The following is a 24,268-nucleotide window of genomic DNA, read 5'->3' as shown; positions in this document are numbered from 1 at the left end:
GGTCGCTGCGGAGGTCGCCGCAGCCGGCGTGTAAAGAACGCGTCAGAGAAGCCGTGCAGAGAGAAATAAGAAAAAAAAAAGGTAGTGGCACAAGCCGTCGATGAACAAGCGGCAGCGAGCCGCCGCCAGCGCGGCTTGGCCAATTAAGCGACCCCAACAAATCAAGTTTCCTGTTCGCTTTATTGAAGAACGTTCGTGTTCCGTATAAAACTCGCTCTTAGTGATGCACCTAAGCTACGCTACCACATACATGCAGACTATCGGCGACTCTTGCCGCAGAACCGAGGTCTCTACCGGTAACCAGAACATCGCAAGCTACATGTGCTCAGTGAATCGCGAGGTTTCAACAAATACTTGGCAGTATTTCATCTAGGAGCCCAAGATTCTTTCCATATAAGGGTTGAGGAACATTCCCTGGGGGTCCAGCTTCTGTCGGATGGCGCACCACTTGGAGAAGTTCGGGTACATGGCATGAATCTCCTTTGCAGTTGCATTATAGGCCTGGTGGACGTAAGAACAAGAGGGCGATGAGTTGTTGTTGGTAATGCAGTGGTTGCACTTGCGTCACTGAACGTGACTACAGGCGAAGAAAAAAACTGGTACACGGCCTACTGTGGTCAGCACAAGCAAAATATAAGCCTACCGACATTTCTCTGTGAACCTACATATGACATACAAATTTTCTATTGCTATACTATCCTACAATATAATACACAAGTTTTTTTTTTTGCATACCACAATACATTTGGCACACTGGGGTATCTGTTTTACTCAATGCAAATATTCTGATCAAAGCGCTATAACAGTCCTAGACCACAGTTTTGAAGTTGGGTTACCTTGTCAGGCCTCAGTGAGAAGCATTAGTCTATATACATGATCAATTACCCAACATATCTTGATTAACCTTTAGATAATTTTGTTCTAATTAATCTGCACTGCCCTAAAGTTAAACACCCCGTAAAAAAATAGGCTCCTGTGCTACTAGTCACTGGCTTTCCTTACGGGCAACATGGGTAACAGGCTAGAATAATAATATGTCACCCTTCAAATTTCTCACAACAATGACACTACTTGACCAACGCTTGCTATTCTCTTTCACTATCTTTGCAACGAGGGCTGTTCATTTTTTTTACTTAGATGTAGAAAAGAAACCTCCACGCAGATCATTTTGAGAAGACTGACCACCCAGCTAAAAGTCAAGTCACGGTGCATTTCAGCTGTACTCCCACTGTTTGGGCCAATTATCAAAGTATTGCTTTTAGGCTTTAAGATGCACTGGCAAAAACAATAGTCCTCTCTCGCGTGAACACTGAGACCAACTCAATCTTCTTTTGGTTATAAGTTAAAATTGATTTTTACGTGGCTCTTTGTGGCTATCTCGATGTTTGTTTAGTAGCAAAAGATGCATTTACTGCTGAGAAAATTGGATATAAAAATGGAAAGCTTTTCTTCCTTCCACCCGATTGAAACTCATGTCATCAACACCAAAAAGAACTCTTGTCATGATCACCATATGAAATTGAAAGGCTGTGTAGCATGGCCTCAGAGATCCGTGCTTAAAATTAAGGTCCGGTGGCATGTTCGCCACAGTCCCCAGATGATGTTAGCCTAAAAGCATTTAAATGCTCAAAACTGTATTGACATCATCACAGTCCACTTGTGAGGACGGCCGGTGATGACAACACCTGCATTTAATCTTCTGGGCTTACTTAGCTCGTAAAAGCTCTCTTCTCGGAAGAAGTACCTCTCTTATCACAACGCAGCTATCTATTTATACAGGTCAACTTCAGATTAAGCTCAGAGTCCCCTTAAAGAGCAACTCCACAAGCTTTCTGAAGATGATACTTTGTACCGTAATGTTTATCATATATTCCCCCCAGCCTTCCAATCTTGTATGCTTCATATCTGAGTGGCATTTCGTTTCAGCATGATTAGGTTTTGAAGCTACCCGTTTTGTGACCTCTATTTGGGTGGTTGCCATAGTCAGTCCTGTATTTCTGATGTCGCAAACAAACTGCCCATTGTCACACGCTTGGCGCTTACTGAACAAGAGAATTTTCAGGTTGGTTTTGCTTATTTCAGATGTTTGCCTATATCAGATCCATGGATGCTGTTATTCAGGTTCAGTTCCTTTTTTTTTCCTGCTGTTTTAAAATTGTTCTGCTTGTCATATTAAAAAACAATTGATTGCAACGAAGAGACAAAAATCCAAAAAATATACAGCACACCAACTCAAAATCAAGGTTGCCCTTCAATGGTTACAGCAATGGACAGATGTTCATTGTAGCCAGTAAACTCACCCTCCATACTTTTTGTTTTCTTTTTGCTGCCACCATTTTTCTATTTTCCAGACGTATTGTTAGCTAGAGATATTTTACACTTTAGACTTCCAGTCACCGGGAAGAGGAATGAATGCTTATACACAACAGCTGGATAGGAAGTTACGCATTTGAATGCCACACAACTGTCCAAGAATGACAGAACATGAGTATTATTCCACGCAGTCCCCTCACACTCCTATACTCTTTTTCCCAATGAACTCAAGGTCCATGAAAACTTTTGACAAAGAAAAAGGGAGCCCCTCGTAAGAGTTCCAAAACTCGTAGAAATTCAACCCAACCGCATTTTCTGCTCGGAAGCGCTTCCCCTCGTGCTTTTCCTTGCAGCAGAGAACAAGCGAAGATACCACGGTGCGAGGTAAAATGAACAAGGCCAGAGCGATTGCAGTTCAAAGCTTCACGCACTGAGTGCCACTAGGCAAGAGTATTGTATGGCAGGGTGTGTCCTCTTAGAAAAAAAAAATGGCAACACATTCCAAGATGCTTCCTTGACATAGTGGCCTTAAGCACTGCCGACAGGATCGTGTGATGCGCTGCGCTGATTGCCTGACCTTTTGCGGAGATGTTAAACTATCAGAATTCCCCTAGACCTCTGAAAGATGAAGGCCGTTTGGTTTTCTTGAAAATGCCCGCTTTGAGCAACTGCAGTCACCACGTTTTGCTGCCTTTGTTCTGCTGTCAGATTCCGCGCCACTCTTCTTACAGAAACCTCCCTCAAGTGCAGCTCGCATCTGATGCAGTAGAAGCTCAATAATATGAAACATTAGTTTCACTCTCAACCAACAAAATCCAAATGCAGAAGCATAAGAAATACATTCATGCACATTTCTTTATGGCTGGCGGGATGTACTACGCAGCGCGTATCGCGCAACTGACGATCACAACGTCTGCAAGGGTGTAGTCTGTGCCTCAACTGTTCACATCATCTGCAGTGACACAGGAGAGAGTTCAAAGCACCCAAAATTCTGCACATAGTATGCAATGCACTCCAGGCCAGGGAATTTCACGAATTCTTATCATCCCGAAATTCATTTAAACCATGTTCATATCATCGAGATTCTACTGTATTAGCATGCACACCTTCATGGGACATTCCCACTCATTGGAAGATCACTTAACAATCTGGCAAGACGATGTCATAGACACAAGTCACTCTGCCTTCCGTTGTTGCATTTTTTATGCAACCAGATCGATGTAGGACAGCCATGTTCCCTTCAGTGCAGGCACCCACCCGTTCAACTCTTCCGTAATCCGGAACAAAGTCCTGCAATCTTTTTTGTGAAATTAACCCCTTCAAAAACGCATTCCTAATCACAGTGCCATTTATGACGCAGTCAACACTGCTTCGGCTCACCATATAGCAGGGGGTAGTATAAAAAATTTGCCCTTTTGTGGAAAATAATTCCATCATACTGCAATAACTCCTTCATATTTAGATGCGAAACTTTTCATTGAACCATCATACATTACGCTGCTGAAGATAAAATGTCAATGCACAACCAATGAACATCATCTGCAGTTAAACTAAGGCCATAAGAAACCAAATGCAAATGCAATTAACGTTCCTTCATTAAAAAAAGTATTTAAGCAATAATATATTAAATGGCCCTACTATGTTTAAACGATAAAAAAGAAGAGCTTCTTCAATCTGACTGCAAATAAACAACAACAGCCTCGTAATAGTCGCTGCTGCGCATAACAAAAACTAACAACATGCATGCAGCTCAGTAATACCATAAAGTCTTTGAAACTGTTCATTAGAGGCCACCAAATGAGTTATGGCAAGCACTGCCCACAGAAACATGGACCAAAAATCTTCCCAAAGAAAGTGTTCCTGATGAAACAATCCTGAACCGGAATCAGGCCACGGAGCCATCCTTCGCCTATCCATTCATCCATTCACTCACTCCTGAAAATTCGACTATGCATTGTGGTCAGCTGAGGCACTGGTTTCAGGAATAGCTAAGGCAATGAATCTGTGCACTTCTTTTCTTTGAATTTAAAATGAAAGAAGTGAATTATACTTTACTGATGCTCAGTTAAAGAAAAGCAACCATAAATTCAGCTAAGAGTAAGAACTACACCACTGTTCACAGAGCTCTGAGATAAGGTAGAAGAGCTCCAGTGAGTGAAATGCCAGTGCTGAGGCTTAACTGTACAACAGGCACCCATGGTTCAATGCTTGCTTCAAAAGCACCACACACCTACCTTAGCCCAGTGTGGCCGTCCACCAAGACTTTTCATGATACCCTCATAGGCAGCCCAGTAGACCTCATAGGCAACTTTTTTCCCATACGGCCTAAAGCAAAGTAAAAAGAAAAGTTGCAAAATAGTGAAAATGTATGCAGCCATAATGTGTTTCTGCTCGATATCGCAGTTACAAAGCAATTCATCACATTTATGGCATGCCTTTTTCCAGCTGGCGTACCACTGCACATATCCCTACACCACATTTTTGTCAGATGTGATTAAGCAGCTTGCCCCATGCCTGTGCAAGATGTGAAGCTTAAATCCAGTGTATTTGCATAGTGTTCCCCTGTGCTTACCTTCACTGCAAGCTGCATATCCTTGTTTAAAAAGTCAAGAGTATACTTAAATTTTCTTACAACATTATATCGAAAAATTGATGAAACCAAAGCTGCATGATTGCTTAACTACAGTTTACAAGGAGATTCCCACCAAATGCTCAGAAAGGAAGATGCAGCAGCCTCCCGAGTTTATGACCAGATTATGCGCACGACGCAAACCACTGCATGCAGCAGGAGACGTAACTAAAAACGATCACACAGGAACCTGACATGGGCTTTGAAAGAAACCAGATAATTAGAGAAGCAAACTCCACTGAAAGAAGATTTATGCAAGGATTGTTCTTTCCTTCTTTACAACAAAGAAACTGACAAACGTTTCCACTAAGCTGTGTGCTATGAAAGAGCCCAGCAATGGCTATTACGCCGCGCTGCTTAACTCCACCTTCTTTACACTGCCCGCTTGTGTCGTGTCATGGCACCTCACCCTCCTCCACTGAGCAGCGGTGTACCTGCAAACCCACCCGTCCAAACCATGCCTCTGCACTGCAGTACTACCCTCTCACTCTCGCCACCGCATGCTGTGGTGCATCCGCTCCCCTGGGTCACATGTGCTAGCATTTCCTTCCATCCCTGCCCCCTCCTCTCTCACTCCCCTGCCCACCTCACAGCCACCTCTCCCTGCTATGCAAACGTTTATGCCTGTGTCACACATCAGGGGGCACTGTGCCATTAACAGCTGTCATTGTAATAGAGAGATAAGCCAATTTCTTTGTTCTGAACATAGCTCTTTGAGAAGAACATGGAGTGAAAACTGCAATCAAGTTAGCTGGCAGTGAAACATGTGGTCAGGAAAGAAACTCTGTGCTTGTCCTCCTCGCCCGTGTGCGACACACCAAGCTCCCCTCTCATTCCCTCTACATCGAAGTGGTGAACAGTGTGCCTTGCGGCCAACCTCCCTCCCAGTGACCAGGCACCCAGGCGTCTGATTGGGCGGAGCGGGGTCAGTAGTGCCACCTGGTGGAAAGTCGCAGAGTTGAGTGGCAGCTCCAGCTATGTGGAGACGAGAGGAGCATAGTGGAAGCAGGCCAACACAGAATAAAGACACCCGTACAGCTTCAAAAACCTGCCACAAGGTGATCACCCCACTTTCCTGTTTGCACTGCATTCGTGTTATTACACCTGCTGCCTGCCTACCTGCCTGCCCCCTTGCCTGAAAGAAGCCCCCCCAATATGGAAGGTCGCAAATAAACTGTTTGCCTTCTGGCTATTTTTTGGTACTGCTGTTCTCCATAACTGCAGGTGTGCTTGAGCAAGCGCAGTGAGCATTAACTCTGACTGCAAGGTTGCAGCAATAGTGGGAACCCCACACACCTAAGCAAGCAGTGCCGACATTATCAGCGTCCCTCGTTGTGAACAGACACAGTCAAGTCAAGCAGCTGCTCACTGACGGCATTTGAGTACCAGGCTTTTCAGATTGTGAAGGGAATGGAGTAATGAGCATGCTAAATATTCCACTTCTCTACATGTGACAGCATCTCGCATACCATGCCACTTCGTAGTTACGCAAAGCATTGCACTGGCATTACCAGAAGTATCTGGCACTGTGCCAGTCGTGTCTTGCCCACACGTGCAATACAAAATGGTGTGCTGCTCAGCTCAAGGTGAACCCTTCCGTCCACAATATACTACATTGCTGATGATCTCACCTGTACATGATCACATTGATGTAGCAGCTGTCACGACCAGAAGCAGGGCTGATGTAGATGTCGTCTGCTTGGGCAAAACGTATCTCCACGGGTATGTGGACATAGGCACCGGGAGTGTTGTCAATCCACTCCTTGAGTTTCCACAAGGCTAGGGCTGTGTTCTCCCTAGAATTCATAAAACAACACCACCAATAGTCTAAACAAAAAATTCTCTTTCCCACTGTTCTGCCCTTTGAAGCCACAGACCGTATTGTATAGAGTCGACAACCAATTTCTCGGACTTGGCGGGACTTGGAAATTGGTCTGAATAATCAAACAGCCAGAAAAATTCAGAGAGCTTCAAAAAAGTCACTTTGCTACAAAAGACTGGCCTTAAATATCACGAACTTCGCCGTTTCTAGCACCTCGTTTGCAAGCGATACCATTAGATTATATTTGAGCTGGAATTAGCCTTTTGTCGCGTCCGCATCACCTCGCGTCACCGAAATCATACTGCGCGACGCGGCCACAATGAGTGCCCTGCATCGCTCTACACTCGCAGCGCACAGCAAAAAAAGCCAGTTTAAAAGGGCATCAGCAAATAGTGCAAGAGAACCAATGGGAAGAGGGCAGCACCTCTGACAGAATTACCATCGCCCCCATTTGCCCCGCACCCCGGGCAGTGGCGTCTCAACCGTGGCCCCTGCATCCCCCGCAGTGAACTCGTCCGCTGTCCCATTTTTAACGCGATAACGAACACTGGCTCACGTGCTCTTTTTTGCAGAGCACCTTGACAGAAACGAAGAGCATACAATAACCTCGAGTGGCAAAAATGAGAAATGAGGAAAGTTAATCGATCTGATTAACTACATTTAAAACCAAGAGATCACAGCAACGAAGGACTGGTTAGATGTGACAGCGATGCCTGCTCACGTCTATACTGGGTCAGAAAAACGAACTTTTGGTCAAAAAAAAAGACCTCCACAGTATCGCTGGTGTCTGTTTTAATTCGGAAAATCGAAACTGTAGACTCCACAAAGTTCGAAACATTGGTCGTGAATATGTACTATCACGGACAGAAGTGCCCAGGACGTGGCTCCGACGGCCGGAGCAAGTCAGACTGCATCGCTGCGCCATCTAGCGATGTTTCGCCCGGTTTGAGATGAAGCTTGCGACCTAGCTTGGGTGCAAGCCTGTACTTGCTGGCTCGTTCGCGCGAGTTGCATCTCGCCCAGGAACCTTCCGCGAGATGCCGCTGTGTGATGCGCTATCAAATGCAGATAACGCTTCGCAGAGTGAGGTGCACCAATTTCCCTTTCCACATAGTCTATGCTCGATTGTCTGGGAAAAGACTGCAAAAAGAGACGCAGTCAGAAAAAAAAACGAAAAAAAAAACTTTGCCATTCAATGCACGCTTTATTAAGAGGATGCCGCTCTTGCTCGGCGAAAGCCATGACAACCGCCTTGTCACCAGTGCAGCAGACGCTTCCAACCGATGCCTTCATGGCGGCATCTCGCGGAAGATTCATGGGCAAAAAGCAACTCGCGTTAAGGCGACAGTCAGCACACGCTTGTACGCAAGCTAGGACGCGCATGCGCATATTTTTGATCTTGAACCAGGTGAATCATCACTAGATAGCGCTGCGAAGCAGTTTTCCCTGCTCCAGCCATTGGAGCCGCGTCCTGGGCAGTTCTGTCTCCGATAGTACATATTCCTACTATAAGGTGTGCGGCGATTCCTGAACAAAGTATCAAATATTTTTCTAGTCCAAACTGTTGGAGTCTAAAAAATCGGTCGGCTACTGCAGCTGGAACACGCCAAGGTGCTTCATGAAGTACTCAAGAACTGCAGAACTAGAATAGGTGGTCATGTAGAGACTGAACTCTGCAGCATTATAGTGAAAGCAGTGAAGGGAGCACATAGCTTATGCATATAACAGCTTCAAGTTAAGCGCACTGCTTTGTGTTAGGCATGGGGGGGAGAGGCAGAACACGCAGATTGTAAGAGCAATGCAACAGTCTAACCTGGGTATGTGAGCAGTCAACCGACCGAGCATCGTTCATGTGACTCTACAGAGGTCAACGCAGTAATCCAACTTACTGTACTTCTGTACTCATGCAGTATGGATAACCATGTTGACACAGTGTGTTTACATGTGTTTGCACACATACTAGGAGGCTACCCTTTCGGCCCTGGTGTCCACATATCAGTAAACAAAAAAAATTTTTTTTTTTCAAGGCTTATATTGATGAGTCACGAAAATGAGAAGTTAAATAGGCACGAAAATGCCCCCTCATTCATATGGCATCCGCTTTTCGCACTTTCGTGCTTTTTGTTGCCGTTGACGAGGAAGATGGCGTATGAAAGAGGTGAAAGATGCTATGGGATATGCATGTTTCGATATTTAAAAACAATTTTAAACTATCCAGACAGCAGCATTTTTTCATCTCTGAGGCACGAAATCGTTCAATATTACTGTCAGACAGCAAAGTCTCATTTCTGATCGAAATTTCAAATTGACGCTGACCAATTATTCCAATCCCGATTTGGCATTCGGCATATGCACATTCGTGCGACATCTTTCTGCTTTTCCAGCTACAAGGTTGGTAGAGAAACTAAACAAGCCAATAAAAAAATTCCAGCATTGTACACGAAAATTCAGGGCTGAAAGGGTTAAACTTGACGGTAGCATTTCGAGCCTTCAGCGTGGCGGCGTCGCCACACTGTCACATAGTTGGTCACGTGGCTGATCACGTGGTTGCTCATGTGACCAAATTCCACTCGGCCAGCTGTGGCTATCGCGTCACTCCAGGTTTAACCAAAGCTAGACACCGGAAAATTTTTTTCTGCTTTAAATCAGTCCATACAGAGCAACTCTTCTGGCCCGTATGCTTCAGTTCACAAGGGTGTGGCCAACATTGCGTACATGCATGCAAGTTATGAGCCAGCAAGCAACCTTTTTCTTTCCACACTATCTTCACCAGTGATCCCCTCCCCCCCCTTGCACATGCCAATTTTCCAGCCTGGAAGAACCTGGCCACTCCCTTTTTCATTCCACTCAACCATTTGCATGGGCAACATAACACAGTGGCTATGGCTGCAGAAATAACAACTAAGTCAGGCATGAAGAAAAAAACAGACAGCCTTTTTTGGAAATATATATAGTCCAATGAATTTGCTTTCAAGCCATGCATAGTAGGACTCTCTGGCATCCTTAGGAGTCTTCAGCTAGGAGGGGCGAGGATGAAATTTACTCTCGCCTTCAAGAGATCCGAAACGCCGGCAAAACAGAATGAACCAACCGCACAGCCCAGAGGCGAATCCTGTAGGCTGCATATTTTCGACAAAGGCTGGTCCTTTACTTTGAGCAGTCACTTCAACACACTTCAATGGAAGATGCATATATACTTAGCCTGGTACAAATCTCCTCATTAGCACAGTTACTGAAGTATCAAAAGGAGGAAAATTAGATGTCACTCTTTCTATACTGCGCTTCTGTCTCCTGCATGTCGAAAAAGGAGCATAAAAAAAGAACCAAGTTAAGCATATTGTCTGGTAAGCGGGATGGAATCTGTGGCAGGTATGGCTTTATGGCATGATGCATGCGAATGCTTTGGTGTTGACACCATAACATGTCAAAATTACAGTTTATGTTATTAATAGCTGTACTACATTCAACCCCGACCTGTGCACCCATTCCCCAGCCCACCTGTAGACCCCAACACTGCACTCTGATGCATATAAAAAAAGCCACAGATAAAATATGCGTCCATGAGACCATGAAGAATGCACCTAAACATTCGTCACTGAGGCAGCTTATTGCTGTCCTACCTTGGGATGGACCACTCATTGACGTGCTGCTTGAACCGGCACTCGTAGTTGAACACCCGGTAACTCACGTCCACCCTCTGACGACGTGGTGCAAATATCACACTCAGGAACAGCTCATTCAGCCAGGGAATCCAGGAGGGAAACCAGGTGCTGAAAGCAGTATTCATCACCTTTTAGCCTCCACTGAAAAGTTCAAGACCACCACTAACTACACGCCTCCTGCCTTTCCTCGTGAAATGTGCGTCCTATAAGGAGGAAAACTAAACATTTTGACAGATTTGCCTGTCTGGTTGGGTTTGAAGACTTATAATAAACTGCACATCTCCAACCAAGAACATTAATTTTAACCCAATGTTTCGAAGCCGACTCGGCTCCTTCATCAGAGGTGACTGAGGGCAGTAGCTAGCGTCTTTTAAGTATGGAGGGGAGGGGGTCAAAGGAACGACAGCTGTGATGCCAAAGGCGGGGGGGGGGGGGGGTTAAGGCTGTTAGTCACAGTGCGACATTGGGTTAAAATTAAGGTTCTTGGTTGGAAATGTGCAGTTTATTATAAGTCTTATAAGGAGGTAATGAGACATTATTTGTGCCAAAGCTGCCCTTCCTTTATGTCCTTGAGGCATTTCCTTACTTCCCAGCATTTGGAGCTTCACATGCAAGCTGCATAATATGTGGAACCATGATGCAGGAAAATGAGATTGAAAACATAACAAAACATTCAGCCTGTACAAAGCATTCATGTATATAGTCAGTGGATGGTCCTCTCAATTCATCACCTGTCATAATCATTAGCCAGATACAAGCCTGTTGAGACATGCGCACACTGACAATTTAGAACTAGCAAAATTGTTACACAGCAAACTGGCTTAGTGACGGTTAAACCAGTCCGCCCAACCATTTCCAGTTGGAACTAGTGGGGTTGTGCTAGTCTGGGCTGCAGTCAATAAACCCATCAGTCTCGTTGGGAAGAGAGGAGTACACATTTGCCTGAAGAACCAAAAAGGGTAGAAAGAACCACCATGCTCTCGGTGTGTTTCTGTAAGCAGAAGTGCAGTGTTTGCACTTTGCACCTGTATCATTTGCATTTAACACTTCGCTTGAATTTAACCGAAATCTAACAAAAAATCAGGAAGACTCTTAAGCTTCGCCTTAGGAGTGGATGCGATAGCGTTTTTTCCTTCTTTTCCAACACCTAATTAGCACGTCTATATTTGGTTTTATCTATTTTTTTAACTACTATAACATCAGTACACGTCCCCAACACACTTTACCATCATACACGCCACAACGCGTTCACTTGGTTCCCCTATTACACACTTGAACCAATGGCCCTTTGTGGCATACACGTTGCGTGCCCGCTCGACACGCAGTGGGCCCGAGTTCAAACCCCAATGCTGGCGAATTTCTTTTTTTTCATTTGAAACTTCTGGGAATATTTCAGTCATGTTTCTGAGGCCTTCATCTCAGTTATAAGTCACAGCGACGACTTTTCGTCTGAATGAGCTGTATACGCTACCACGTAAAAACCAAACACTTCAGCCTCCCCCAGAATATAAGCTCAGACCCACAGAAGCCTGTCGAGTGTATGTCCACAGTATGTTTCAGGAAGTTCACTAGATGTACACAACAAAGTGCTGTAGTAGACACAGCAGTGAAAGATCGAGGAAGAAAAACTGCTTGAGAAAGTACCGTATTTACTCGAATGTAATACGACTACGAATGTAATGCGAGGGGTAACTTCACATGGTGCTCAGAGAGAAAAAATAAAACCGCGAATGTAACGCGAGGCTTAAGGGCGCAAAACAAAGTACCTTTAATAGACATCGTGGCCAATATGTTTATTCATCTTCCCCGCTTTCGGAGTCTTCCTTTTTGCTATCGAAGTCTCCCGTTAACTTCTGTCGTATCGATGTTGTTCGCTGCAGAGAGAATCCATTCCTTTTCACGAACGTTTGGGCCCACCCATGAGATGCTCTGAACTTCCCATCTCCCGAGCGACGTCTCTAACTTTCCAATGGATCAGCTCGACACTGACTCCCATGAGACGGTTGTGCTGCTCGATAATAAAGTTCACCACTCTTTTTCTCCAGCTCGACATGATGGCCGTGGCGAGGCCCAAGAAATACTTTGCAGTCGGGCTCACATTTTAAAATCCCCTCCCGCTGCAGCCGTCATCCGCGGATGGTTGACTCGTTGAGATCACGTCTTCGAGCTGCAACAGAATTCCCGACCTCTTCAGCTAACAGGATTGCTTTTCTCTTTAAACGACCGTTGCCACAAGGACACGACACGACGACGCATTCATCGCGAGGCAGCAACGAACACACACAAAAAAAGAGAACAACGCTTTGACTTTGGATGGATGAGGATTTGGCTTCCGTGGTACCCATGTTGCCAGCATAAGATTGCAAAACTGCGGAAACCGAAACCAAGCTGATTGCTTTGAAATGGCTGCACTGCGGCACTGCTCTAAGCATATCGAAGTACGGTATTCGATTATAACGAGGGGGTAGCTTTTAAGGGGAAAAAATCCGGGAAAAAACTCTCGTTGCATTTGAGTAAATACGGTATGTGACATAACCGATATAAAAGCATGCGATGAGAAAGCATGCGACAGAATACAAACTTCCATTTTGGAACGTAAACATGAAATGGACATGACACTGGAAAACTACCACATGCAAACAGCAGCCATCCGCAATGTATTGTCATCCCTCTTACCTCAGGTAGAGTAGAAACTCCATACCATAGTAGCCAAAAGCATATTCCACAATCCAGAGATAGATGCTCTGAAGCAACGATGGTTTTGTAGCCTCCTGTAAACGAGCGCCAATACATAAGCACGTCTGCATGAAAACCAACACGACTTATCAAACATGAAGTAGCATCAGCAATCATGCAAGACACGGAAGCTATCAAATTAACGCAAACAATAAAGCTGTTTCAAGGCTTACAAAAACATACCACAACAAGAGGGCAACCCCTAGCTTCAAAACACTGCAGCAGAAATAACAAATTTGGTATGAAATCCAGATCCTGATTGCTGTATTTTCTGATAAGACAAGGATAACGGAGACAAAGGACTTGTTCATATATATATATATATATATATATATATATATATATATATATATATATATATATATATATATATATATATATATATATATATATATATATAAAAATTCAAAGTTGAAAACACTTCATTTAGCCATAGATTTATTTTGAGTCAACGTTTCAGACAGAGCCTGTCCTTTCTCAAGACTGAGGTTACAGGGGTCTTCTTCCTCTTTTTAAGGAGTTGGCACTGGCACACATGTACGACACATGAACAAAAGAAACAAACGGAGGCAAAGAACACTACTCGTACATGGCACACATGTACACTAGTCGTACATGTGTGCCAGTGCCAACTCCTTAAAAAGAGGAAGAAGACCCCTGTAACCTCAGTCTTGAGAAAGGACAGGCTCTGTCCGAAACGTCGACTCAAAATAAATCTATGGCTAAATGAAGCGCTTTCAACTTTGAATTTTTGCCTCTAGCAACCAAATACGTTTATCTTTCTATACTATATATATATATATATATATATATATATATATTGTAGGGGTGTGTTTATTCGGTGAACCCAGATGATTCCAGCCGCTCAGGGGAGACTCGCAGCGAAGCGTCAGGCGTGGCGAAAGAGCAAGGCAGCGAACAACTTCTTCGTCCTTGAGAGCGGCAGCACGCGACGCATGTCAGTGGTTATATCGATGAAGATTACCACACTACAGTTTCCCCCCGGGCAGAGAAGGAGCCATCCTGGCGACTCATGGTGCCGAAAGGACAGACGGATCGTAGTAGGGCTTGATTCGGTCCACATGAACTATTTCGCGTCCACGGCGACGCAAGTCCGCAGATGGCGTAACGGGCTCAACTACGTAGTTCACAGGAGATGTTTTTTGAAGCACTCGGTATGGACCGTGATACCGAGCAAGAAGCTTCTTTGACAGGCCGGCGGTTGTGGCAGGAACCCAGAGCCACACCAGGGAGTTGGGCGCATATGATGGCGCCTCACCAGTGTCACGATGGTGTTTTTGTTGCCATTGATTTTCCTTTGTGAGCGAACGAGCGAGCTGACGGCATTCTTCTGCATACTGGGCGGCGTCCGAGAGTGGCGTCGATTCAGAAACATCAGGGCGGTAGGGAAAAAGCGCGTCCATTGTGCAGGTTGGCTCGCGCCCGTAAAGAAGAAAAAAGGGAGAGAATCCAGTGGTGGTCTGTATCGCAGTGTTGTACGCGTAGGTTACGAAGGGAAGAACGTGGTCCCAGTTGGAATGAGCGTCGTTGACGTACATGGCCAGCATGTCACTCAGAGTACGGTTGAAGCGTTCTGTCAGGCCATTCGTCTGAGGGTGGTAAGAAGTAGCGGTGCGATGAATGATGCGACATTCTTTCAGTAGGGCCTCGAGAGCGTCGCACAAGAAAACGCGTCCGCGGTCACTGAGCAGTTCCTTCGGAGTCCCGTGGCGAAGAATCAAGTTGTTGAGAATGAACAAAGCAACGTCTCTTGCAGAGGCAGAGGGTAACGGTGATGTTTCAGTGTAGCGAGTCAGATGGTCTACTGCCACAATAATCCACCGGTTTCCAGCAGGAGTAGTCGGAAGAGGGCCATAGAGATCTATGCCAACGCGGTCAAACGGACGAGCAGGGCAGGGTAACGGCTGCAACGAAACAGAGGACTTCTGAGGAGTTTTTCGGCGTTGACAAGATTCGCAAGCGCGCACGAAATGTCTTACGAAGCGGTACATTCCACGCCAGTAAAATCGCAGACGTAGGCGTGTGTAGGTTTTCAATACGCCACCGTGAGCACATTGTGGGTCACCATGGTACGCAGCACAAATGTCGGCGCGGAGATGACGCGGGATGACTAGAAGCCACTTCCGTCCATCAAGCAAATAATTGCGGCGATAGAGAAGACCGTCACGAATGGAGAAGTGGTGTGCTTGGCGGACGAGCGCTTTGGAGGAATGACCGGGAGTAGGACTTGAGAGAAAATTCAAAAGTGCATTGATCCAGGGGTCATTCCGCTGCTCGGTAGCCATGTCGATAGTTGTAAGAGTCGACATATCGTAGGCACAGACGTGGTCAGACGAATTATCTCTAGGCAATGGCGAGCGGGAAAGAGCATCCGCGTCCGTATGCTTCAGCCCTGATCGATAAATGACATGAATGTCAAACTCCTGGAGACGAAGAGCCCAGCGAGCAAGGCGACCGGATGGGTCTTTCAGAGAGGCAAGCCAGCACAAAGCGTGGTGATCGGTCACAACGTAAAACGGTCGACCATACACATAAGGACGAAATTTTCCGATAGCCCAAATAATGGCCAAACATTCCCTTTCTGTGACTGAATAATTAGATTCTGCCTTTGTCAATGTTCGGCTGGCGTATGCCACAACATACTCGCTGTAACCAGGCTTACGTTGGGTAAGGACGGCACCAAGCCCAATACCGCTGGCATCAGTGTGGATCTCCGTAGGCGCAGCCGGATCAAAGTGGCGTAGAATGGGCGGCGAAACCAAAAGGCGGCGTAAAGTGTCAAAGGCTTTATCGCAGGCTGGAGTCCAGGCGGAAAGGTCGGAGCTGCCGGCAAGGAGCTGGGTCAGAGGAGCGATGATAGAGGCGAAGTTCAAGATGAAACGTCGAAAGTAGGAGCAGAGGCCGATAAAGCTCCGAAGCTGCTTCAGGGAGGTTGGCTTCGGGAACTCTGCAACTGCGCGAAGTTTGGTGGGGTCGGGAAGAATGCCGTCCTTAGAAACTACGTGGCCTAAAATTGTGAGTTTTCGAGCGGCAAAGTGGCACTTCTTCAAATTCAACTGAAGCCCAGCGCCGGCGAGACACGTGAGGACATCCTTTAGGCGGAGAAGGTGAGAAGAAAAGTCGGCAGAAAAAACTACGATGTCGTCCAGATAACAAAGACAGGTCTGCCACTTGAGTCCACGAAGAACAGTGTCCATCAGGCGCTCGAAAGTAGCCGGGGCATTGCAGAGGCCAAAGGGCATAACGTTGAACTCGTATAATCCATCCGGTGTTATAAAGGCAGTTTTCGAGCGGTCATTATCAGCCATCGGTACCTGCCAGTAGCCGGAGCGCAAATCCAAAGAGGAGAAATACTCGGCTCCCTGTAAACAGTCCAAGGCGTCGTCGATTCGCGGCAAAGGATAGACATCTTTGCGCGTGATTTTGTTAAGCCTACGGTAATCGACGCAAAACCGGATGGAACCATCTTTCTTGGTGACCAAAACAACCGGAGAAGCCCATGGACTGTTAGATGGCTGTATGACGCCCCGGCGAAGCATGTCGTCCACGTTGTCAGCAATGACTTGGCGCTCAGAGGCCGACACGCGATAAGGACGCTGTCGTAAAGGTGCGTTTGTACCAGTGTCGATTGCGTGCGTAACGACAGACGTGCGACCCAGAGCAGTGTGAGGAAGGTCGAAGGCAGAAGTGAAGTTCTGTAGAAGAGCAGCGAGTTGATCGCGTTGTGCGGGTGGGAGATCTGCGTCAATAGCTTGTTGAAGAACATCGGGTGGCGTCGAAGCGGTCGCTGTATCGCAAGAGCTGAGCACATTAACGTCTAATGAAGTAGGCGTTGCAGGAAGAGTATTTACAAGCGCGGGATCAAGTTCTTCAATACGACCGAGACACTCGCCGCGTAGCAGAACGGACGGGCACGAAAATGGATTTGAGACGTACATTGCACTAAGGCCATCTTCGATCTTGAGGACCGCAAATGGAAGCAGGAGGCAGGGATGGCGTGAAGCGGCGTCGGAAGGTGTGAAGAAGACAGTCGAACTAATAACGCTTTCACAGGAGAGTGGAACGAGGGCAGCAGAAAATGGAGGAATGTCTGTGTCACTGGCGACGAGGAGTTTTGCAGGCCGGGTAGGGACGTCACACAAGACGGTATCACAAAGAGGTAAAAAGGAAACTTCCGCGCGGGCGCAGTCAATAACGGCATGATGAGTGGAAAGGAAATCGTAGCCCAGGATGATGTCGTGTGAGCAGCGAGACAGTACAATAAACTCGATGGTGTATAAGACGTCTTCGATGAGAACACGGGCCGTGCACGCCGCTGAGGGATGAATGCGCTGTGATGAGGCGGTGCGAAGCGAAAAGTCGGAAAGTGCGGTGGTCACCTTACGAAGACGACGGCAAAGAGCTTCACTGATGACTGATACGGCAGCGCCCGTGTCGACTAGAGCGAGTACTGCGACGCCGTCGACAAACACTTGAATTACGTTAGTGGGAGAACACCGAGGACTTGAAGAGTTCGAACCAAGCGCAGTTCTTGCCCCGGGAACTGCGACTGTTAGTTTCCCTCAACGGTGCCGGTAGAACGTCGGATGATTCCAGCCGCTCAGGGGAGACTCGCAGCGAAGCGTCAGGCGTGGCGAAAGAGCAAGGCAGCGAACAACTTCTTCGTCCTTGAGAGCGGCAGCACGCGACGCATGTCAGTGGTTATATCGATGAAGATTACCACACTACAATATATATATATATATATATATATATATATATATATATATATATGATATTTCTGTTGTTTGTTAGTATTTGAAATGTATGAGACATCCTAATGAGGTAGAAGAGAACAAATCTCACTGGTAGCACATTGTCTTCTACCTATAACTTTAATCTAAAATGAATACTCAATTACTTTGCCTTTCCAGCAAAAACAATAGAGATATCTGCCTACACCTTCTTTGGCTTGAAAGGCTGTAGGCTTCCTGCCTAGATTTTCTGATAAGATACATAAAACCTCGCTTTCCAAGAGTTTTTTCTTTACAGCGCTAGCAGTAGTAGCGCCATTTTGCAAAAAGCCGACGTTGCTGTTGGCGTTACTGTGAGGCCTCGGAGAAAGTGGAGAGGATGATAGTGCAGAGGAGAAAACAGTGGGGAGGCTAAAAAGGTGGAAAGCAGGAAAGCGGAGATGGGGCAAGTGGAAAGGGGAGGACGGGCTAGTGCAGACTTCGTCATCGCTTGTCAGTTTTTTTTTTGTGAACAATGGATCAATGATCCTAGAGTGCAAGTGACAGCTAACTTACCTCCTTTGTTCTGGACAGATGAAAGCAGACCGCAGTGTCTGTGTGTGGATACCACAAACAGCGAAAATGATCCGAGCTCTGCAGATGCACATCCAAATTTTCGAGAACCTACAGGAAGGCAAGGTAAAGAAAGGCATTTCATTACCCACCTCAAGCTAACTTCGCCCAACTCACAAGCTGATACACTGACAGTTCTCTGAATAACCAGTCCCAGGTTAATTCTGCGGACTCCAACACCACGAGAGAGGCCTTTTTTAAAAGCCCCAACCTTCAGAGCTTCAGCAGACTAAGAAACCAAAAACAAACTCTGCAGCACATTTGCTCTTTTTTGTGCCATAAATATTTTCCTGCTACCTGACTAACAGTCTACGTGCTACAGAACACTTCCGCATGCTTCACAAAGTGTTCAAATGCATGAGCATTCTAGAGGCATAACAGCGAAACTCTCTCACCATAGCATGAAACTGCTTTGATTTTCACAACCTTGAACTTCTTAAGCAGCGCACTTACATTTTACATTGCCCCAGTGCAAACAAAACTATATAACAATCAAAACTTGGAGCAGAGTTGAAATGCCCGCAAACCTGCTGAAGTTGGCATGAGTAACGAGTCTCTCGCAGCCGGAATGCTGGTTCACACTTCACTGTTGCTGTGACGACAATGCCCACAGAGCCAAGGCCACAACAGGCTGCCAGAAAGACATCTTCATTCTCCGTTCTCGAGCAGCAGAGCCTCCGGCCATCACTCGTGATGAGCTCCATTTCCAAGACCTTGGGGTTTAAAAACGATCTTTAGAAATGCAACAAGTCTGTGATTTTTTTTTTTTGCATCATGTGTTAAAGATTGGCAACAGAACTTAAAAATAGGTACCAAAAAATTAGCATCTCCTCTTGGGCTATGTTGTGAAGTGCTCACAGCTCTATGATCTGTATGACTTGCATAACTGCGCAGTTCACGGAGTTGTGCAAAAAGATAAACTGTATGTATGCTAGAGCAATGAAACTGATAATGTAAATGCTCTGTTGATGCTTGGAACTAAAAATTAAGTAATGTGATGTGTAAGCACTGCAAACACATCTTCAACATCAACACAGGGCGTTGTTGCATAGCTCTAAAATGTTAACATCGTATGACCGGAAAGGTTGCAGTGTTTTCAAGACCCCACTGTGTGTTAGACCACAGTTATGCAAGCAACCCCAGTGGCCATCATCAGTCAATGTTGCACATGTCACTGCAAAATGTTCACAAAGGAGTGCTGTTTGTTGACAGTCAGGTACAGAAACACGTTTTGGCCTACCTCTGTCAACTATCATAACTCAATGGTACCGCAATTTTCAAAGAGAATAACAAACTAATATTAAGAACGCAATTTTTGAAGCGCAATGAACGACTTAGTGTCCAAGGTGCCCGATTTCATAACAGGTTGGTTACACAATAGAAGATTTTTGCCAAAAGATTTTCGCCAGAGGTTTTTTCGATCAGCGGATGTACTCGTTTTTTGTGTGATTATGCTGAAAATCATGATCAGCGAGCATGATAGCACTAGTATACTGGCAAAAGTGATTAACTTAATTATAACTAATGAAGTACCAGCCACTAGACAGTAAACTGGACATCTTTGGTATTACAGCGTACCGTTCGTTTCAGTTTCTGAAACCAAAGATAGTGAAGTATGCTTCATCAATAACAGTTGTAGTAGGCCATGGTTAGAGCTTCGACCAAAAAATGCAAAACATTGCGTGCGATCTAATAATAAAAGCTCAGAGTGCTTTATTGGCAATGCAGAGCAAGCATTGCTTTTCATCGAAAGAAGCACTCCAGACAGCGTAAAATTTAATAAAATATTATAAACACTTCTGAGAAAAATGAAAGAAAAACACACTATTCACCCAAGAAAATACAATATTTCACAAAGATGTAGCCACAAGGTGGGATAAGCCAATAACGGAAAGCCTTCATCGTGAGATCTTGCATCAGCTTGTTTCATGTGATTTTAGGTGTTAAATTTCATGTGATTTTAGGTGTTAAATGCTTGTTTCTTCAATATGAGTGCTCGATTCTTACAACATCAGATAAGACCTCTTCCTTTCTACCATAATCTCACAACACGTCTTGATCAATCGGTACCTTCAAGTGCCCACCACACTGACAGCTTGCCAAACACTTAATGTGCCACCTTCATTAGAACTCAAATGCACCCCATGGCTACATTGAAAACTCTCCCCTCACTAATTAGGTCGGACAGGAGTGGAGAAAAAAAGAGGTGGAATTCGTTCTCATTAACCATGGCAAGCATAGTTTGCCCAGACAATGTCCACTTGTTTTTCCTATGCAGGTGCTCAGGAAAAATAATACTACTGGATAAATCAAACAAAGTTTCTTTCTTCTACAAGTGGACTCATCTCACTGCATTTCGTCAAACTTGATAAAAAGAAACAGTTACCAAGCAAATCAATTAGAAATTAAAGGAAACTGGCAAAAAAATATAATTTGTTTATACCTGTGTTGAGAATATGCCATAATTGAGTCCAGAGCCATGGACACCAGTGGCGATGGCTCCACCAAGAGTTATATCAGAAACAGCGCCAAGGCTAGAAGGAATTGTAGACGTGACTGCACATAACCGCATTTGCCATTTAGCCATTAATGCCGACACGCCAAGCAATGAGGCACAACTTATGCGGGACTACAAGATGAGAGTTCGTGGAAGTGAGAATACGTCAAAAGCACATACCCCATGACAGCCCGGAAACACAGAACGTGCCTTCAAAGATGTTATACTACAGTTTTGCCGGTTGATCTTCTGTTGGGTTCTATACAAGGCAGTAGTTAACGCGATTCTAAATGCATCCAGTTGCTGTTCATGCATCACAACAATTCACCAACTACAAAAAGAGTTTGCGATTATCGCCATGTAGCCACCAGATCTGCACCTGGAAACAATTTTCTACTTCAAACAGTCCATACTAATTATGGATAATAAATGAAGTAGTCTTCTGCAACCACTTCATTTTGGAACACAATGCCATTTTCATTGAAAACTTCATCATCTTTACATGTTTTCAAGAATAACCTAAAACATCTTATTGCAAAACGGATACTTTTTGTTCTTGTATAATTTTAGTACTTGTGATTATGAAGTTTGAACGCGTTTCTGCTTTTTATTGCTCATATCTTGCTTCTTGCATGTTGTAAGCAATCCACTAATTCTGCTTTTTAATGTTGTAATGATCTACCGAGAGTACCCGTACGGTTGCTTCACTTTGGGACCTTCGCCTGTATAATTTACATGTAATAATTCTGTAAGGTTCTGCAACCAATAAACCTTGATTTTATCTGCAAATGAAATGCTTCAACAATTCATTTCTTTTCCCCAAAACCGCAACAGACTGGAACCAGCTAACCAACAAGCAAGTGAGCCTCTTTGATAACAATGTATTTTAATGCTTGATCATGTAAATTTGCGATGTCAGTGCACATTAAAGAACCCAAGGCGGTCAAAATTTCTGGAGCCCTTCACAACGGCGTTTCTCATTGCCTGAGTCGCTTTGGAATGGTAGACCTTAATAAACCAAACCTTTTTCCTTGCTCAGAAATTTTTCTGTATTGTCCCTGAGGTAATGCAAGTGTACAGTAAATAAACAAATGGATAAAATAACACAACTTCTGGGTGCTTCTTGAATGCTAGCAGCTGGAAGTGGTGCAATCAGGCCCAATACCTCATGAGAGCCAGTCCATTTTGGCCAAGCTCCACTTCATTGAGCCTCTTCAATGTGACGCCAGCTTCAGCCTTGACCACTGCAGTTGCCTTATCCACCTTCAGAAGGCGAAATCACGTGAAGATAGTCAGCTCAGAAAAAGACACCAAGAACGGTAATTTTTACTCCAGACAAAAGAAATTCAAATTCAGATGCCATAAATAGGAAGGTACTGCAAAAGAAGGTTTGACAATGAGATTCATACAGCAAAATGATGAATTTCAAACGGCTGGGGGGGGGGAGTAGAAATGCTGTTAAGGAAAACAAAAATCGAATCTAAAATAGAGACACTAGTTACGCAAAGTACAGACGAAAGTGCAATTTGTTGTTCAGCACTGTTTTAAGTGCCACAGAAGTTATTCAACCAGATAACTCCAAAGAGAGGAGATTCAACTTTAATAGAAAAATAAAAACTCCAGGTAAAATGCTGAAGTACAATTCTGACCATTACTGACACAGCGCAAAACAAGAGGACGAGAAGGGCAGATGGACATAGCGGTGTGTCCGTGTTCTCTTCTCGTTTCCTTGTTGTTGTTGTTAGCCTATCAAAAGGTGGCACATACCCACACTGGGGGATCGGCCAAGAATCGGGTGGCTATTCACCTGAACTCAGTTAATAAAAAGGAAATGCACATGGGAGCGCAACACCGGTGAATTTTTCATCATGAACAGAAATGGGATGAGAGTTTTGATTTCAAAATTATAAGAATAATAATAAAGAGAGGGAATAAATAATAATGATTAAGTCAACATGTAATAATTGATAGAAAAGAAAAGTTTGGAACACTTAGCAAGGCAGTCGGTGAGATTCTATCAGGAAATTTAGAACAGCGGTACAAACAGGTCTGTGGCTGAACCCAAATGTGGTGGCGCCAAATGTCTGCGCTGTGTCGGTAATGACCAACCAACTTGCCCAAGCTTCCACTTTGTCGACAATCCTGAACGCATCAAAGCCAAACAGTAAGATCCACTGTTTGGGCTTCATTTCAAACAAGCGAAACAGTGCAACACAGAAGTACGAAAGACTGACGGTTCAAAGGGGACACCACGACACTGCAAGGTCTCTTTTCTGCCTTGAGCAAAGCACAAGGCTTGCGAAGGAATAAACTATGACAGGAGGTGTTTTGCTATGCGCCGCCCTTGTTTCGGTTCTTATCTACTTTATTCTTTACCGGTCAAAATAAAAACACTGCACTGCGTATTTAGAGTGAACGCATGATCACGATGAGACTCATGTGTTGAGAGACCGAGATTAAGCATACCTAACCTTCAGGACCCTGTTGAGACGCAACATGCTGACCATGACCTCCGACGTGCAAGCGATATCAGATGGCGAGAAGCCAGATCCAACCACCCGCACTTTCTTTCCGCGTTGGCGGGCAAAGGCCAATACCTAAAGCAGCGACGAGTTGCAAGAAAAAAAGAGTGAGGAAAACACTACAACACCGTACTAAAATACTACCAACGCAACGATGTAAACGCACTCACTTCGAGCAACTCATCCTGGTTTTTGGGTTCGAAGTAGAACTCGGGCTCACACGTGAATGTCTTCGACCAGTTCTCGAACGTGACACCTTTCGGGCTCGAGCACTGAAACTGGAGATGCATTTGTCAAGGCCATATCGAACACATAGCGCTGATCAACTCACAACCATCTTGACGAAACGTTTCCCGGAAATCAAGTCTCGGCTACAGTATAACGTAGTTACGTCCTCAAGTTCCTGGTTTCCTTCTTTTTTTTCTTATCTTGAACGACAATGGCGTTATAAGGCCGTGTCGTCGAGCGATTGATAAGTAATCTCGCTCGACAGAGCCGTACCGCATCAATCGCGCTCCCATGCTTGCCAATGCAATGTTCGATAACCCAAGAACCGCACAAACAGCACAAGCGAAAAAAAAAAAAAATTGGTGACGATGATAACTTGTCTCGTTGCTAGCGCCGTCTATATTTATACTCAGTATCAGTTGCACAAAATATGCAAATTTTATAAATAGCTCTGCGTCATAATTCAGTAAGATAGTTTGCATTTTTTGTGTCT

At 44.9% G+C, this 24,268-nt stretch overlaps 1 protein-coding gene across 2 annotated transcripts; it reads right to left on the bottom strand.

Moving 5' to 3' along the window:
* Window positions 1-161: 161 nt before the first annotated feature.
* Window positions 162-24,083, bottom strand: LOC144111366 (L-gulonolactone oxidase-like). Of its 2 annotated transcripts, none has more exons than XM_077644645.1 (12): window positions 23,879-24,083; window positions 23,718-23,825; window positions 23,497-23,622; window positions 22,191-22,288; window positions 20,972-21,062; window positions 19,056-19,241; window positions 18,472-18,579; window positions 13,103-13,197; window positions 10,385-10,534; window positions 6,574-6,738; window positions 4,548-4,638; window positions 162-501 (listed from the first exon to the last, which is right to left on the bottom strand). In XM_077644645.1, exons 1-12 carry the CDS (start codon window positions 23,882-23,884, stop codon window positions 370-372), a joined length of 1,356 nt encoding a protein of 451 aa, XP_077500771.1. In that variant the 5' UTR covers window positions 23,885-24,083; the 3' UTR covers window positions 162-369. The 2 variants fall into 2 exon arrangements, with proteins under 2 accessions (XP_077500771.1, XP_077500772.1); XM_077644646.1 differs by having other exon boundaries at window positions 23,882-24,018.
* Between the last annotated feature and the right edge of the window lie 185 nt (window positions 24,084-24,268).

The sequence above is a fragment of the Amblyomma americanum genome, chromosome 11 (assembly GCF_052857255.1).
Source record: "Amblyomma americanum isolate KBUSLIRL-KWMA chromosome 11, ASM5285725v1, whole genome shotgun sequence".
NCBI lineage: Eukaryota > Metazoa > Arthropoda > Arachnida > Ixodida > Ixodidae > Amblyomma > Amblyomma americanum.
The sequence above is the reverse complement of the archived record's forward strand: the minus strand, read 5'-3'. Positions and strand labels throughout refer to the sequence as shown.